The sequence below is a fragment of the Mycteria americana genome, chromosome 7, assembly GCF_035582795.1.
Source record: "Mycteria americana isolate JAX WOST 10 ecotype Jacksonville Zoo and Gardens chromosome 7, USCA_MyAme_1.0, whole genome shotgun sequence".
NCBI classification, from domain to species: Eukaryota; Metazoa; Chordata; class Aves; order Ciconiiformes; family Ciconiidae; genus Mycteria; species Mycteria americana.
The window spans coordinates 40,829,952-40,848,134 of NC_134371.1; the positions used below are offsets into that span (position 1 = coordinate 40,829,952).

An 18,183-nucleotide genomic window follows, 5' to 3' on the forward strand; every position below is an offset into this window, starting at 1 on the left:
GCCTATTAAAGTCAGAAAAAACACTGCAGTAGCCTATAAGAAGCTCCATTTTTCAACAGATGTGTGAAGCTCCATAATAAGTTCATTACAAAAAGGCCAAGTGAACTCATAAAGAGAACACATCTACTTTAAGCCTTCTTAAAAGAAACTTTCATAAAAGGAATAGAACATTAAAAACCCACAGCACTCCGTTAATTAGAGAGCAAAGTACTTCTTGGGTTTTTAAACAGCAGTCAACATATAATCCAGCTTGGCTGCATACCATATCAAGACTTGATTGTTAAGAAACCCAACATACAACTGTTTGGAATTCTTTGATTGCTCATTAAACCTAACTTGTAAAGAACAGAAAAATATCAGAGGAATTTCAGCAGTTTCCAGAAAAGATTTTAGATAACAAAACTTTCAAAAATTCTATCAATGAACCTAGTGAAGACAGACTCTTCAGTGAGGACTAAATCAGACTGTCAAAGTCACCCTCTGCTCTGGCTATCTCCAGCTTAAAGAAAGAACTCTCTTAAGAGAGAAGTTTGACCTACTTCGGTGTTTGCAAACAATTGCACAGCCCTTAGACTTCTGCGTAAGATCAGGTGGCTACTACTTCTCAGTGCGCTAATACTAAGACTTGGAACACCAAGAAATTAAGAACATCAGGCCAGGATGCTCACATTAATAAGGCATATAGGCTTGATACATACCGTGACTGGCAAAACTATACTATTGCTACTCGAGACTGATCATACTATATTTCAGAGTGCTGTATAACAAACACTCATCTACTTGGCTGAATACAAATCCACAAAGCCAATTTTCTTTCAATCACTGTAATTTGTACTGGAAAACATAACCCAAGATGTTCACCACCACCTAAAATCTTTTTGAGATTGAACACCTTGGCACTGTGTAATGCTTTCACAGCCGCATGCACAACCCTTCCACACTCCACGTCCCATTTGGGCCCGATTTGCAACTGGTACTGTTTTGTGACCCACTCACTTTTCAGCTCACCAATACCCATGTTCAATCAGCTCTCAATTTTTAAAAGCAGCTAGTAATTTTGAGCACCCAAGAAGAGACACTTCAGTCTGACTTCCAAGCATAATGTGTTTTCATTCTTTAAGCATGGCTTGCACTGGGAAGTGAATAAAAAGAAAATAGCATTTCAAGACAATATGCATTCAGTACACCTAAGAACCGTCCAGGAGCTCAAAGGGATGAACACCCACATAAAAAAAAAAAATTTGCTCCCTGCATGCAGCCAGACCTACTCCTTTTACCTAGCAGCAACACAGTTCCCATTGTACCAGCTTCTGCACCATTCCCTATCAGTTATTCCTCTCAAAAGGTTATTTATAACTCATGGGTGGACACAGAAACCCCAATACTGCCTGCCACACCCGCATACTGCCAGGAGCTCCTTCTTAACAGGGGTCCACCAAGAAGGGTTTGCAGCCTACCTTAACACACAGAGCAGCACTCAGCTGATTCTGCTCTACAAACTGCCTGCTGTTCTCATGGAGAATGGAAAACTATTTGTCTCACTTCACAAAGGCTAAGAAACCACTCAGACGCAGCACAAAATAGCAGCCTTATTAGAAGAATGTGAATCACAAGCTGTGCGTATATTTAAAAGAGCTGCACTAAAAATTTTGTATTTGGTTTGGCCTGTTAACTGAAACAAAGTGGAGTTGGTCCAAACAAGAAGTGAGGTTTTTTTATTCTTCCTTGTAGATAATGTTTTCTTCTGTTTGCTGCCAGGGCATTTACTTTAGAAACCAATCACACATCCAAGGGAAGGATTATGAAAAAGGGTAACATATCCCTTCTGTCCAACAGTGGAAGAGCATTCACAGGGATAAAGGAAGGATCTGAATCTGTTTTCTTAAAGTTCAGCTCTATGTTTCCTCCTTTCAGAGAGAACACATTCTACAAGCAAATACACTAACCACCAAACTCTGTATTTGGAGCAAGTCACTCCTCTACTCCACTTCACTTGAATTATGCCATGCAAAGCAAAATGAGAGCAATATAAGAGTGAGGCAAACCTCCACAGAATATTCTATAGCGTGCTGCTTTGGTCTCTCCTGCCAAGGTGATAATTAGAGGACACTGAATCTGTGTTTTCCACATTTCAGGCAAACATCTAGTTTAAACCACTTGGTGAATTCACATGAATCCTCACCTTAATCCACTGAAGCCATACTTCACATATACGGCACATAGGCATTCACACAGGGAATGTATAGAAAAAAAAGAATGATCCCTCTGTAAATATAATTTCTAAGTATTAAAGCAAAGCCACTAGTACAAAAAAAGTACTAGTCACTCCGCAAGGCCCTAGTGACTCAACAATTACAAGGTTTTCTTAAAGAACTGAAGTCACAGAAATCTACAAAATCTCTTCTCATACCTCTTCAAGCAGCTTGTATATGGAAAAACCTGCATACAGCAGGCTATCTCTCATAGGCCTCCACAGCTCTACTCCAGCTTCTGACCTCAAGTCTGAAGCTAAATTTCCCTCAACTGCACCCAGTTCTTTGAGATTCAGAGCATAACAAAGATCAGCTGTAGTTGATTAACTTGGGTGCCTGCAGGGAGCAAGAGGAGTCTTGTCATATACAATACTTCAAACTTGTGAAGAGAAGCCGCGAAAACTAGCAAGTGGTGTTGACTGGCAAAGCTACATGGGGAAGCAGGCATTGGCACTATGAAAAAGAAAAGGCTAATTAAGATGGAAGCCAAGACTAAGCAGAGTTTCTCATGTCCATGCTTTCAACAGCAGCCTCAACACTGTGGAGTGAGAGGGAAAGAAAGGTGGTCCTTCTCCAATATATCCATGCCATACTTAGTCCTTTCCTTTGATAGCTCAGTTGAAGCCAGTCCATCCTCTCTGCTTCCAGCCTCCACCTGCATTTAGAGCCTTCCTGCTCCCAAGCCACTAAGTGTCCTTTGGGAAAGTGGCACGTCTTCCAGAACTGCAAACTGCAGCCACCTCAGTGCTCAGCCCTAAACTTACTGCCTGATAAATCCTGTCCTTTAATTCTTTGCAATCTCAACTCTCCCCTTAAACACCTACTACACTTAATTTATACTGATCTCAAACCCAGTGCTAAAGTCTCAAAGGCACAGCATGCACAAATGTTAAATTTCAGTAGGCTGAGTCAACAAACTTGACCTCTTGGCATTAGGAGCTGCATGGTAACTTGTCAACAGCTGTTGAGGTGTGTTAGCACTTTAAGGTGACCTGCAAATGTAAGCCGAAGGGTACTGACTTGAATAACGCGTGTTTAATACCCAAGTAACCTGTATAAGAGGGGCATCTGGCACATGATTATTTTATTATTAAGGTTGCAGACTTCCCCGAGACAGGATACACAAGTGATGTATTTGAAAATTATTTGAATCACCATATCAAGAAGAGTCTCACAAATCACAGAGCTGGCTTAAGAAACAAGTAAAGTAATAGACAATATTTCTACCTACATTTTCTAACCAGCACACTGCAAAATAAGTATCAAGCAATTCTACAGGGAGCAGCTAGGGCAAAACATCCAAGTCAAGGAAAGAACCACCACCTGTGGAACCAAACAGACAGTGAAGCTTCTGGAAGTACTAGTAGAACTTGCTGTAGATTACCCTAACAGCCACTTCAGGAACAGACTGCAATTTTAGCAGCCAGTTCTTCTGAGCTAAACAGCCTTCCACACAGGACTACTTACAAGTCCAAGAGAATGGCATTTGAAAAGAAATTCTCTTCTCCACATCAGAATCAGACACTAGAAAGCAGATTCTTAGCTGATGAGTTTAGTCTGACTCCAGTATTAAATGGGGAATTTCTGGGAGCAGGGACTTCTCATTGATTTGTGTCATGCCATTGCTTGGGGTGACAAGCACCCAGAATCCCTTGCCTTAGACCACAGCACTAGCTGCTGTACAAACAAAAGAAAGAGACAAGTTCCTGCTCCAAAAAGCTTACAACCCAAGCTGAACCAGACTACCTAGCAAGATCCTCTCTCAAATGAGAGAAAATTTACTTCCTGACCAGCTTCCACTTCTCAGTTTACTTTACTGCCAAATAACATTGTCTTGAGGGGAAAAAAGCATAAAGAAAAGGGATTCCAAATGCCATTTTTCTTCTTCCTCCTAGCTCAGCCCAGAGGAGGATATCAAGTGTGAACACGGTTGTGGGGCAGAAAGCATAAAAAGACCTGAGGCATTTCAGGATGTATCAGGTAGCTGTTACATTAATCACCGACAGGATTAAGGCTTCCAAAGCAGGTGTAAGTTTTCATGGTATTAACCTGTATACTAAACAGCAATAAGGCCATGTTGAGGTTGAATGTAAAATTGAGAAGGCAAACAATCCTAAGAGACTGTACAAAGCTAGGGAAGAAAGCTTATAGATTCACCATTGCATTCCACTTGTTCCATCACATCTGGATACACCAGCTGCACTGGATTTAGTATATCCCAAACCTAACATATCTCAGAAAGCTTTAACAATGTCTTGCATCAGTGTTTCACACATTTAGGGCTCCACAATACAAGATCCTCAACTCCCACTTAAAAATGAGCACTCAGCAATTCTTATGGCCAAATCCTGCTTAACATTTAGTATATCTACCAGAGCTGCCGCTAGATAGTATCAGCCAAAGAACACACAAGGAGCAATAAAAACTCCCTCCTGAGAACTCCAGCATGCAATGATCGAATTAGACAATCCTCTGCTTTTTCCAAATTCATTGTCTCCATGGCTTTCCCCTATGGACAACAAAAAGTTTCACTTGTATCTGAAGTACTTGCATGATCTTAACACAAATTACAGACTGTCAAGCTGAAAGTCTAAAAATCAGTACTGCCTAGAGTTGAAGCTGACAAAGCTGGGAAATTTCTGATCTCTCTATCTGGACCATTAAGGTAACAAGAGGGAGCAGGTAAATCAAGCTCCATAAAAAAAGAAGAGGTAGTTGGTATCCTCCATCAGCTAAGCTCCATGAAGTTGCTGGCTATTTTTCCTACGTGCTCCCCCAAAATTACAAGCGTCACCCATGTGTCAGCTCACATGGTTTTCAGGTAGCTATCAAAGGTATTTTTAAAAGACCAGAAGACTCATTCGACAGTTTGAGAGAACCTAGGAATAAATCTATTGGGAACAACATTATTTTAAACTTCCATTTAAACCTGCATCTGAAAAGATTATTTGAATGATAAAAAGTTGGGAGTAGTGAGGAAGTTCTTTGGCAAAGAGAAAAGTGACGTAGCAACTTTTAGGCACGCTATATCATGATGCAAACAGCTTCACTGTCCCTGCTGAAATGTCTATGTTAGAACAAAAAAACCACATACCTAGAAGTGCAGTGAGTTTAGGAAGCAGACCAACTTGTACCATTTTATTTCTCAGGCCTGTGTCAAAGGAAAGATTTAGTAAGAGTCGAAGAGTGATGTTCAGCAGGTCTTCATGTTCACAGGGTACCATTTTCACAAGTTTTTCAACAATATCCATTTCAACCTGTATATCAAGAAAAAGAAAAAATCCATAATCCACCCAAACTTAGCTTTGTGTTCAATGTAAAAGCCCTTTCAGTGTTATGTATTCACATGCACACATATACAAATACATATCAATACATATCCAATTTGTACCCATAATAGTGACTGTCAATGCGTTTTCATCTGAAGCAGGTTTGCTTATGTCTTTGTGGTTGAAGTCTTCTAGATTGGGTTACTGGGTAACATTGATTAAAAAAGTTTTTGAACCAAACAGTTCAGATGTCTTGGAAATATTCCTCACAGTTGGAATACTGCAAGAATGTGGTCAAGACATCACTTGCAAGACTAGATTGGGGGTGGCGGGGGGGAACTCATTTAAACTTAAACACAAGCAACCCTGGAGCAACTGACATTACAGTCAAAGGGATACCCAACCAAGAAAGACAGAAAACTGGCATCCAAAAAGAATTTGAGACCTTTCATTATGAATTTCAAATGAACCCTTAGACAGAACTTTGCGTGTGCTCTCCGAAGAGGCATGCTGTCCTGTATGATAATTTAATAAAAGCATGAAAGTCATCTTGAAACATGTATCACTTTCAAATTAAAAAGTAGAATCCAGGAACTGAGAAGTGGTATCATTCCTGAGATCATGTTCACTTTACCAGCCAGAAAACACATCTGAGCATTGACTGGCAAGACTTCAGAAAGTTTTTATCATCTTTTAAGCACCATTTCTCTGCTTTTATTTGACATAATTTTTTAAATGCATTCATTCGTTGTTTCCCAGAATCTTCTTTGGCCAGAAGGAGGCACATAAAATTACTTTGTATTCTTCAAACTTTTGCATGTATGTAACTAGTCTTCCAGTTATAAATACACACAGAATGAACGCTAAGAAAAGAAACTTCAGCTCTCCCCACACAGCATAGCACAATAATGAAACAACTGACTGGGTATCTTTGATCAAAAACAATCAGATAGCAAGAACTCCTACTTCACTGCTTTGAATTTAATATGGCACTTGAATACCAAAGGAAAATATGTGCTATAAATATACGTGGATTATTCAGTTTTACTTAGAATCAAGTGTTGTACAACTAATCTTGGTTCATTTTGCCTTCGACATTTTTGTGTTATTGCCTGATATAAATATCAGAACACCTTCTCCTTCATCGGTAGCCTTCCTTAGTAATACTGTGGAGAAAAAAAAGTATCATCTTTATCATCAGTAAGAAATGCTCAAACAGACAGCTGACCTGAAGCATACAAACCTTTTTGAATGTCTTTTCAAAACTGTTAAAACACTCTGCAGTAAAATAAATTCAACAATTTTGTTTCATTTGTCTTTCCACTAAATCAAATGGAATGCAGAAAGTGTGCCAGCAAATCAGTGGGCTGGAGAACTAATCCTTGTTTTCCTAATAAAGTCCTTCAGGGCACTACACAAGTATAAACTAAATCAATGATCAATCACCTGATAAACAGTCTGCATTCCCCCAAAAACATATAATTGGTGTCTGACTTTTGTTAAGAAATAGGATACCCATATATAAATAAGGGAGATACCTCTTGTCTGCAGTGTTCAGTGCATATGCATGCAAATGACAGTTCCAGTAACAAAGATGCAATTAACTTCCTATTGTACTTGCACAGATCTTTTCATCTCCCAATCTGAGTGCAACATTAATCTCAGGTTACCTCTTGGATAAGGAAAATTTATCATTTTCATTTAACAAATTGGCATAAAGGCACAGAAGTGAAGGCATGTATCTACTAAAAGCCATTAGGAAATCAGTAAAGGAGATACTTGGCTAATATAGTGAGTAGGCATCTCACAACCAACAGTTGTGAGGTGCATTTGAAGACCAAGCTCACCTAGGAAATAAGTAAACTAGTCTAGGAAACTGCAAAAGGATAACTACCTCTCTTTCCAAGACAATACATGGCAGAGACAATATGTTGTCAAAAGACTCTAGTTTGGGGGAAGAGTCATGAGCATCTCCAGAAGCGGGGGTATGACAAGACTTTGGGGTGCTGACTTCAAAATTTGGAATTTCATGTATCATATTTTGAGGTAGCTTCACTGTGTGGGATGACAGTTCTTCAAAAATTTTTGCAGTATGTTATGGGTGGATGTTGTACTTTTCTTTTACTCATTTTACTAGTAACAGAAGAGGATAATCAGTGCTACAGATATTTAGGGTGGGGACAGAGATGTCTCCCTCTTCCCTCCAACCACACAAAGTTTTCAGAGTCCATACCTTTCCAATATTGCAGTAGAGGGCTATGAGCCTTACCATATCATTTTTGTTCTCCATAAAAATGCTGAGTTTCTTCAAGAACGATACAACCAGGATAAGCAGCTCAAAATTATCACGGTCCAGTGCTTTCACTAACATATGGACAATGTTCTTGTTTCTCATCTTCAGCTCAGTGCGAGTATCCTCAGCAAGATTTAGGAGCAGGTAAAGTGCAACTAACAAAGTCCAATACAAATCATACCAACAGATCAAAGACAACAGAACTAAACAAGTCTCTATATACACATTAAGTGCTTAAGACAAGACATTCAGAAGCATTCTGCTCCCTTCCCAATGCATTTTGAAGGAAACTGACCATGCATGCTTTTTATTCCTGTTTAGAAAGCATTAAGAAGATTAATTCTTAATTAATCTTAATTAAAGAAAAAAAAATTATGATCACTAGAAGCTTTTAATATTTTTTTTTCTTTCAATTCCAGTGGGAACCATTTAACAGCCCTGCCCGGGAAAGCTTTGCCACTCAGATAATTTCAATCTAACATGAAGTGGTTTTTAGTACAAAAACTGAGACAGAGTGAAAGCTATTCAACTGGAGTCAGATACAAGCTAACTCAAATTAAACATACAAAACCAGAATACCCAACTCCTCCCAAACCAATATCATGAGCAAAGAAAAGTTAAGTGGATCACTTTTGCTATTTTTCCTCTAAGACTGACAGATCACTTTAAAAGTTGTTAGCATACTGTCAAGCAATCTGATTAAGTACTCATCTTCTCCCTATTCTTTGACAATGCTCTTCCATATGCATCCACACATTCAGTATGTTTAAGACATCCTGGTTATAACAAGCATCCAATAGAACCCTCTACCCACATTCACCAACAAGGAAATAATTTGCTATTCAGATTTGGTACCTCTGAGCAGCTGTTCCTGCTTGACAACCAGCCCTTGATATTTCTTATAAGTTTTCTCATAGTCCTTTTTCAAGGTTTGATTTTCAGAATCTTCATCAAGTAAATTGCAGAAGTTAAGGAGTTCAGATAAAAGGTATAGTCTAGATGACTATTGTCCTCAAAGGTGTTATTCAATTGCTAGTAAAAAGCAGGAGATCTATGGAATAGCCAGTGTAAAGACACTACCTCAGCAACAGCTTGCTACACCTGTAATCTACAGCATGATTTTTTTTTTTTAATCCCCCTAGTCCTGGATGTATTATATCCTAATAGTCAGCAAAAATGCTCCTAAGACATACTGCTGATAAACTAAAACTTTTTTTTTCTTGTGTTCTTTTAGTAACTTCACCTTAATCTCTTCAGCAGCCCAAACTTCTCACTCTTGGTCTTTTTCATATCTGTGCAAAATTATATTTTGCACTTTCTAGTAAATTCTGCTGCTTTCACAAAAGTTGCGGTATGCTCATCTCGTATAACTCAACAATAGCTATCAAGACAAGTCAGAAGCCATCAAGCTGTCCCAGCATATCAAAAGGATATCGGCTTTCTTCTTCTTAGCAAGTTCTTCCTGCCAAAGCTCATGTCTCTTCAGTTCATGGTCTATGATATTCATACACAGAGCTCCAATTTTGTAGTGTGTGATTATTCCATGAAATTGAGAAAAACTACATTGAAGAAAAAACACCTGTGAGGAAAAAAATAAATACAAACAACCCCAAATCTGCTTTGACATCTATGGTAGCAATGTCCCAACACTGCACCACATGAAGTATTAAAAAAGATATTTACTCTATGCCCCATTATAACACTTCTCTATTGAAAAATTATTTCAAAACAAAAACAATTCCTGAAAACATGAATATTTTTTCCAAACTTGTAGAAGGACAAGCAACAGTGTGTTGTTCCAAGTCAAAATAAAAACACGTTCCAATTTTCATGCGTAAAGGAAAACGTTTTCCAATCAGCCCCACTTTTCATATTACAAGTACTTCAGAGGACCCTCTACTTACCAGAAATGTAAGAGGTCTAAAATCAAGTTGCAATGCAAATTCCATTTGAATTATTTCTAGGCAGTGTATGCTGAAACACTGGCATATGTAAATAAGAGCAAGCACTCACTTCTGTTTCTTCCCTGTAGGGATGCTGAGAGAAACAAAAGGTGGCAGCTCAGCCTATAAGCTATGGGTCAGAATCCTTACTAGTTTCTTCCCAGCTCTACTACACACTGCCTCACTGTAGGGGTTCTTTTTGTGCCTCAATTTTGTCATTTATAACAAGTTTGTTTCCATCTCAGCAATTTTTTTTTTCCTATTTCAGTGAGATTTTGTAGCACAGTGCAGAAAACAAATGAAAAGCCACTAAGCAGAGAAGTTCCTTATGTCCCTATACACAGGGGACTCTGAACTCACCTTGAAAAGCAGAAGAAAATATAAATTATATTGGTAGCAAGTTCCACACTTTGTTTCCAGTCTTCCCTCAGCACTCTAGCCAATGCACCCAGGGCAGTTTCTGAAGTGAAACAAGGTTTAAATGAGCATTTCGCCTCCCTCCTTTTGTCTTGTGAGACTCAGAATTTGAATACGTGTTATTATACATCTATCAGTTTTCTAATGTAAGATTTTCAGGGGTATCTCACTAACATGTAACACTGCTCACAAGTTCTGTTTGGAGATGGTACTAAAATAGAGAGTACCCTGGGTGGTCATCCACTCACAAACCCTAAGAAGCAGCGACATCCAAGGAAACTGCAACCAAACACTAAGGTCATCTTAAAACTACCACTAACCTTAACATCTTGTGGCCTCTGCCATCTGTATGTTCCATACTATACTGTGACCCCTACCTAAAACATCACCACATTCACTTCCAAATCCCCTTCAAATTCTACAAATTGTCTACAAATTCTACAGCTGTCAAATTGACAGCTATCGTTTTTCATCCACTTCTTTCTATTCATTTTTTCCCCTGTAGCAACTTTGTATTATTTAATAATTTGGTTTATATTTCTTCTTGTCATACTTCAGGTTACTTTTCCTCTCTGAATCACTTAGCTTTCCCACTCACTTCCCCCTATCTAGCCCCTCTTCACATACACCATGTTACATGATCAGAGCGAGAAAAGCAGAAACTGGCAATTTCAAGCACTGGAATAGTCGCAAGAACTCATGGGGACAAGCCATTATTTGATGGCTTACCATTCGCCTCCCATTCCAATTCTTGCAATAATCTTGTGTGCTGACATTGCAGGATGGGTACAGTACATATTGAAGTCATCATTTACTCAAGGAATGTGGGGGTATAAGGGCTCAGTAAAAGAGAAAGGGGGTAAGGAAAAAAATTACTAAATTAACAAGGCATGAACCTACTGTCACTTTCGAGGTCTGGTTTGGATAGCCCTTATCTTTTGTTTGTCTGACACCTTTACAGACTATAAGGTCTTTTTGTCCCCCAGAAGAGAGGGGGCAATGGGAAATGAGAATGTATGTACATGTACACATACGTATTTACAAACACACACTATTCCACACTGATGTAGCTCTCTGACCTATCTGTAGCTACCTGCCAAACTGATATGGCACAGCACATATGTATACAGACCCAAAATGACAGCAATGTGAATGTCATATCATGCATTCAGATAAGATTTTAAAATGGATATATAAGCAAAAAGAGTATGGTGTGCTAGTGAAATACTTTGGTGATGCATCCACATTCAATTTATTAATTCCCTTGAAAACTGGACACCTATACTTACGTCAGCCTGCAAATCCCAGTTTCAAAGCAAGTTTCCTGATCTTCAGGATACAACTCTACATTTTCTTGTCTCCAGCAGCAATGCCAACTGAAGTTAATTTAGCATCAAAATAACTAGGATGAGAGAAAACAGCTGAAGCCTATTAAGGCCAGGAAGATTTCTGTGTTAAGCCCACCTAAGAACAGCCTAAGCAGCATCCATTTGTAGAGAGATCCAACTGGGTTTGACAGCCAGCTTATTATGTACTGATAAGCAAAGCCTAGCAAACTACAGAAAATCCAAATTAAATGTGAACTACTTTTCCCTTGAGAAGAAAGCACCAGAAATAAACAGCACAACATTAAGAGAAGTTACCATTGGGTTTTAAAGTTACCATTGATAAGCAGTTCTTCCAAATTATCAGGATTCCTAGCTAGCTGCAGGATGAGGGCAGAGCCGCGCACCTTGTCAGGAATGTCCTCATACAGTAACTCAATGTACTCATCCATGTCATTGATATTGGCAACTTCATCAATCTGAAAGCAGTCATAAGCAGGGGTTTCACAGAGAAAGAGATGTCAATTCAAGACAACCAATCATGACGTTATTCAATTGCAAGACAAAAGAGTGCACAGCTTTGAGTTAAGATCTTAGGAAAAAATAAAATACAAGGAAAAAAAACCCAACACATCCAGAATCACTGCCAATGAACACCAGGAAATCCGAGAAAATTTAATTATGAAAAACAAAAGATGCTCAGACATGACTCCCTGTGCCCTGTCCGATGTTCCAGACCTCACTTGCTGTCCTGCTGCGTGCTATAGTTGGAGGGGCAAGTATGCAAGTCAAACATTTTACCCTTTATGGAGATGATTTTTATTCCATTGTGCAATATTTCCAAACCAAGTTCTTTGTTTAAAAAACAAGAAGCAAAAAACCCCCAGAAGTAAGCCTTTCTTCTCCCCCCCCCCTTATATAACTGCTTACTTAAGAAGTAAATGGGTTTTGCATCTCTCTTCTAACACCAATATTTACCTCCATTCCTTCAAATGGGGGTGGATCTTTTGGCTTACTGGATTTCTCTTTCTTTTCTATACAGAAAAAGATATGGTTGCAGTTAAGTTATGCATATGCACAGACAAAAACATATCCAGTATTCCCATAGTAAACATTCTGGTTAAATCAAGGTCAACATCCTTTTGTGTCCAGCTCACCTGTCAGACTAACACAACTAAGGTATGTCACATTTCTGAAGCTGACCAGCCCAAAGGGAGCAAAATAAACCCTCAGATGCCTTCTGACTCCTCAGTCTAAATGATCAGTTACAGCCCAGTCAGCTAGGGAGATAGAGGGTAATAAACCTTAGTGCAAGCCCAGACTGACAAAACTCACTTCCACAGTGAGATACCTTAGCAGCTCTGATTCTGCTTGTACACTGTAGCAAAGTTGCCCTGTGATACAGCAAGACATATATATATACAGAATAAAAGAGGGTAAAACACCCAAAGCAGTTACAATCAAAGCATATAAATAACATTAATCTTTGTTTTAAATTCATCCCATTAAGATAAGAATCCAACTTGAGAACAAAGCTTACCATTTCATGATTGCAAGAAACCTTGCTAACCACAAGGTAATGCAGGATCAGATGTTAAATATGAAATTGTCCCCTGAGCAGAAAGTTTAAGGTGAACTTCAGACACAAATAGGACCACCAAAATGCCTTGGCATCAGAGCAGAGAATTACTGATCTCAGTAACTTGTTCACCAGGAACTTAAGACGACAAGATAAGAAAATTACCCCAAGCTGTCTACTACACTGTACCAAAGCTTGTCAGTCTCTGAAACTCCTCATTCCAGCTTTACAGACAGCGCAAATTCAGCCTAGGAACACTATCTACCCTTGCAACAGGTGATGACAGAGATCCTTCTAGGAAGATCCTCATACAGTCCTTTGATGTCCCTGCAAGTGCAGATGCAGCATGAAGAGGCTGCACCAAACAGTGGAATCTGTATCTCAAGTCCTGCTAAAGCACAAGGCAGCCAGTAAGAAGCATCAATACTAACTTTAACTAACTAAAAAAATAAACTTTGGTTGTTAAAAAGATAATACACCCCAATCTCGCTCCAAGATTGTAATTTTTTCCAAGCGTGATTTAAATATACATCTTCCCCACTCTCATTATCTCTGGAGAACTCATATATCAAGCAAGTTAGGACCTCAGCTAGAAAAACCTCACACAATAGTTGTTCAATGCTGAAACACCCCAGTCGCAAGCTACTTTGTTCCTGTATTATTTACCTTTTCCTGCTGAGGCATCTCTGCGATTCTGCAGATAGTACAACAGCTGTTCTACTTCAGCAAGTTTGGAGGGGTGAATGAGCTTGCATTCTTCAACCACCTTTCGAGCCAGGGAAGCAATGTCTGTATTTGCATTAAGACTCTTTAGCCGAATGCTGCAACACAAATAGGTGTCTCCTCAGTTTTAAAATTTTTTTATCTTCAGTCCTTTGATTTATGTTTACATGGTCATGAATTTCTTGAAGCAGAAATTATCCCGATACCCCCAATGCCTGTGCCACGGCTTACAAAGGTGATGTCAAAGCAGTGGCTCTCTACAACTCCAAACGGCAAGTAACTGTCAAACAGATTTGACAGAGTTTAACTGTCCATCAGCTGACAAGCAGCAACACTAAATGCAGCTGTATGAACAGATCCCTTATAACTGTCTTAGACACAGCAGCCATTAATTTATTTGCAATGCATCCCAGAAAAAGTGCACAGGACTGCAAAGGAGTACAGCATACACAAAAAATCCAAAATGAGAAACAGCTATGGGTGTTGACTACACAGGAAGGTTCTTTTGCAGTGCCTGCAGATGCAGTGTCAGGAGTCTCCTATAGTTCTGGCAGACCTGCAGCCAGGTCCGCAAGCAATGAGCAGCAACAAATCTGTGAGCATTAACAATAAGATGGATTGCAGATGCAAGTTATGCTGATTTATCTGAAAACAGATGAACAATTATGATGTCTTCAAAAATTTGAGACAATTTAAGGATTCTCTTTTTCTTCCTCAATTACTCTTCTTACATGCACTCACACACATAGCCACTTCACTCAAATTTTCAAAAAGACTTCAGTATAGAGATAAAACAAACCTAGGAAAGGTCCAAACTCGCAGCTTGGAAACTGAAGTTATGATAGTTCTCTGAACTTTTCCAGTGGGGAACGTTTTAATGCTCTTAAAAGAAAAATACCAGGCAAAACTAAAATGCAGATACTGTAGTGAAATCACTAGCAGGGGTGACAGATCAAAACAACAAGAGATCCAACAGCTAGAGCATAAGGCTGTCAGAAGGTTCAATAGTATTACTTGCTCCAACATTAACCATCATTTGAGTAGGAACAAATCACTTCACTTTTCTCTGCCTCAAGTTCCCATCACGTAAAATGGGAATAATCACTTTTCTTTACAAAACACCTTTAAGTACATGGATGAAAAGCAGTTTACAACATGTGTTTTAGATGTTAACTTTTCTAGGCATATGTTATTTCCTGGCTTCTAAACCCTCTGCTAATCTAGCACTAAGTTTTATAAAGATTAGAACGTATTATTTCTTACAGGCTGTTGATGCTTTGAGTTATTGAATTTATGACTATGAAAAACAGAAAAAGCTATCAGAACTTGCTATGACCTTACATTTTCTGACATTCCTTGCGCTCCCCCAGCATGGGGTCTCCCATCTCTCCCAGTATCGTTGCTTCCACTTCATAGTGGACAATGAGAGCTTTCTCAGATGGATGCACATCTATGTTGCCTCCTTTTACTTTCCTGCCATGAAAAAAAAAAAAAAGAATAACTGATTAAATGAAAAGCTCAGAAAATATACCAGTACATAAATCAGTAACAACGACCTGTCTCCAGTTTTATCCAGACCTTACACCCAAGCATTGCCCTCCTTCCACACCATATTTCTTCATTTCACACAGCTGCGCCAAAGCTTAGTGCTAGTGGCATATTCTTGAGTATTGCTTCTAGTACATACAGAAACACCCAAGCCATGTAAAGTCCTAGTTACAGAAGTCAGGTAAAGAAAAAAACAGGATAAATGTTTGATTTCTAACATCTCCCAGCTCTCTTAAGGAACTACAATCAGGAAAAAGATGCATTTCATAGAGAAGGTGAATTCCCAGTTGATTCCCTGTTACTTTGTCAGTATTGCAAAATGTGCTAGTGGCATTGACCTAGTGGTACGAGTACGGTCATTTACAAAAGGAAATTCTTCCTCAAATACTCTCTTGGTAGGCTTAGCTAAATCTTAACAGTTAAAAATCTACCAAGAATGAATTACAAAAAGTTTGAATTTCAAATTCACTATTCTCTCCTGAAGCACAAACCTCTTCACTACTGTTCTTCACCTCATTGTGTCTGTTGCCAGGCTCAGGGGATTACCAGATCAACAGCTGCCATCAACAGGTATAAATCAAGCACGTCTATCTGCTTAACTACAGATATTTTGGAAAAGCATTCCCCAGGAAAGCACTCTGGGTATGTCCCTGCAAAAGGGCCTGTCCTGCTCTCTCCTCCTTTGTACCAGCAACTCCGTGTCCATGCAGAGATACAAGGGCTGTGAGGACAGGCCATGGATAAAAGGCCATGAAGCTACACCTCATTTCTGTTTTCAAGTGATGGCAGAACCACATCCAGAGAATACAGTTACACATTTCTGTCTTTGGTGGTAAAGCTGACACTTGCCCCTTTTCCCCTGGGTACTGCCAATAGAGTATGTACAGCCATGCCATAAACCAGGCTGCTAAAACACTGCAAATCAAAATCAAGTCCCTAATGTGGGTTTGGTTTTGTGTGGGTGGGTGGGGCTTTTGTTTGTTTCTTTTGGGGTTTTGTTTGGGTGTTGGTTTTTTTAAGACAGATCATGTCAATGAACAGATTTACAGGTGGCTTCACCAGTAGTTGTATCAGCATAAATGAGATAGCAGCTAGCTATGGCATTGGGTCAATTAGACCAGGGAAAACTACTTCAGCCTCACAGAGCTGGAAATGTTAGCAAATCCAGATGCAGCCTTCAGTGTAACCACTCTCTTCAGAAAATGTTTGAAATGTGTGCCTCCATCTACCCAGCTACTATGGTGGCTGCTTTCCCTTCTGCAGAATACAACTGCAAAAAAATACCATTTTCTTGAGACACAGCTGATCAAAAAACCCCACAAACCACAGAAAGGTCTGCTGTGGGAAATGAAGAGTCTGGTTCAACTACTAGCCTTACAAAGACATAAAGCTACAGGGCAAACAAATACAGCTCACTGCTTAAGAGCAACATCTTCCTTGATGAGATTGTAGCAGAACTCCATCTATCACTTAAGATTTTTTTGAAGAGACTTGTGTTTTTTTTCCTTTAACAGTACTTTGAAGCAGATGTTTCATTACAGTCTGTTCTCTGTTCTCACAAGGTCCAGCCTTGCAGGGCAGAAAGCTTACGACAAATCTATTTCAAAAGAAACTGGCTCTCACTCCTCACCCCCAAATATATTTCCCCCATATTTAGACCTACCAGGAGATCCCAACCGTGCAAATGCTCCTCCTGACAGTCAAAGCTCTGTTAAGTGACAGCTTGATAATATTTACAGATATAAAGAAAAGGATGGGTAGAACACAAGTGGGCCTGAAGGAGTTTGGTACAGTTTAACAAGAACTAAGCTGAACTAGCATCTCATCATTGCCAAAAGGATTAGATCTTCCCATGTTTTCCCTGCTCCTGGCAGTCACCTTGGTTCATCGTGAGGGCTCATCAAACCCTTTCACAGCCACCTCCATCAATCCAACAGAAAATTCCTCATGTTTTGGGCAGAGGGAGTTTTTCAATGTGTTGCTGAATTAAAGTGCCCTATAGAAAGGGAATAACACTTCCTATCTATGAGCAGGGATAAAAAGGAAGGAGTGAGACCTCCTCCTTTTGGCAGCAGTAAACCACTGATGAGCTTAGCAACCAGCAGAGCCTCAGCCTAAGACGGCTTAAACAGTTTTAGCATTTCCCATATTTAATTTTTTCCTTGAGAGTCAGATGGGCAAGCTGAAGAACTTACAGCTGCAGAGACTTTCTGCCGTCTCACATTGATAACCACCCTCACTACTTGAGCTATTTCCTAGCTAACAGAGTCACAAATTCACATTTGATTTCCGTCTCTGAAAAAAATCTTACCTTGTGAACTGCTTGAAGACCTACACTAAAATGCACTACCCAGCCACTAAAGTTGTATTCCATTTGGAAAACGCTGCATTCAGATTGCCAGCATCACAAAAAAAACCCCAACAACTTTATTTTGCGTACAAAATTACACAATATTATTGTGTAAAAACAATACCCCCTCCCCACTCGAATCAACAAACATCTACTTTACTGATTTTCTATCCATCTTGAGTTTGTAAGTCATTTCATAAAACATTTTAAAACACAGACATTCTTATAACTGGTATAAACAGCAATGCACTGCAGAGCTTTCGCACACATCAGCCCGTCCTTTCACTTCGCTGCCTGCTTTGTCAACAAGAATCCTGCTCTATTAAAGGTTTAAAAGAGGAAGGCCTTTTCTACAGACAAAAGCTGTGCTAGCTGAGCTCACATAAGCAAAGCTGGTGTGTGAATACCCTTTATTAACTAATTCCTTCAGGAGAAATGCAAAACCAAACTATCCTAATTACAAGTGGCACAAAACTGTGCACGT

At 39.3% G+C, this 18,183-nt stretch overlaps 1 protein-coding gene across 1 annotated transcript in view; it reads right to left on the bottom strand.

Annotated features, from left to right (window-relative positions):
• KIFAP3 (kinesin associated protein 3) overlaps positions 1 to 18,183 on the bottom strand; it is a 72,464-nt gene that overhangs the window by 52,249 nt on the left and 2,032 nt on the right. Inside the window, exons 2-10 of the mRNA XM_075508022.1 lie at positions 15,143 to 15,274; positions 13,745 to 13,899; positions 12,478 to 12,533; positions 11,837 to 11,978; positions 10,118 to 10,217; positions 9,249 to 9,373; positions 8,670 to 8,768; positions 7,791 to 7,969; positions 5,347 to 5,509 (exon numbers count right to left, since the gene is read on the bottom strand). Of these exons, the coding sequence (XP_075364137.1) occupies positions 5,347 to 5,509; positions 7,791 to 7,969; positions 8,670 to 8,768; positions 9,249 to 9,373; positions 10,118 to 10,217; positions 11,837 to 11,978; positions 12,478 to 12,533; positions 13,745 to 13,899; positions 15,143 to 15,274 (1,151 nt within the window). The remainder of the gene's footprint in view (positions 1 to 5,346; positions 5,510 to 7,790; positions 7,970 to 8,669; positions 8,769 to 9,248; positions 9,374 to 10,117; positions 10,218 to 11,836; positions 11,979 to 12,477; positions 12,534 to 13,744; positions 13,900 to 15,142; positions 15,275 to 18,183) is intronic.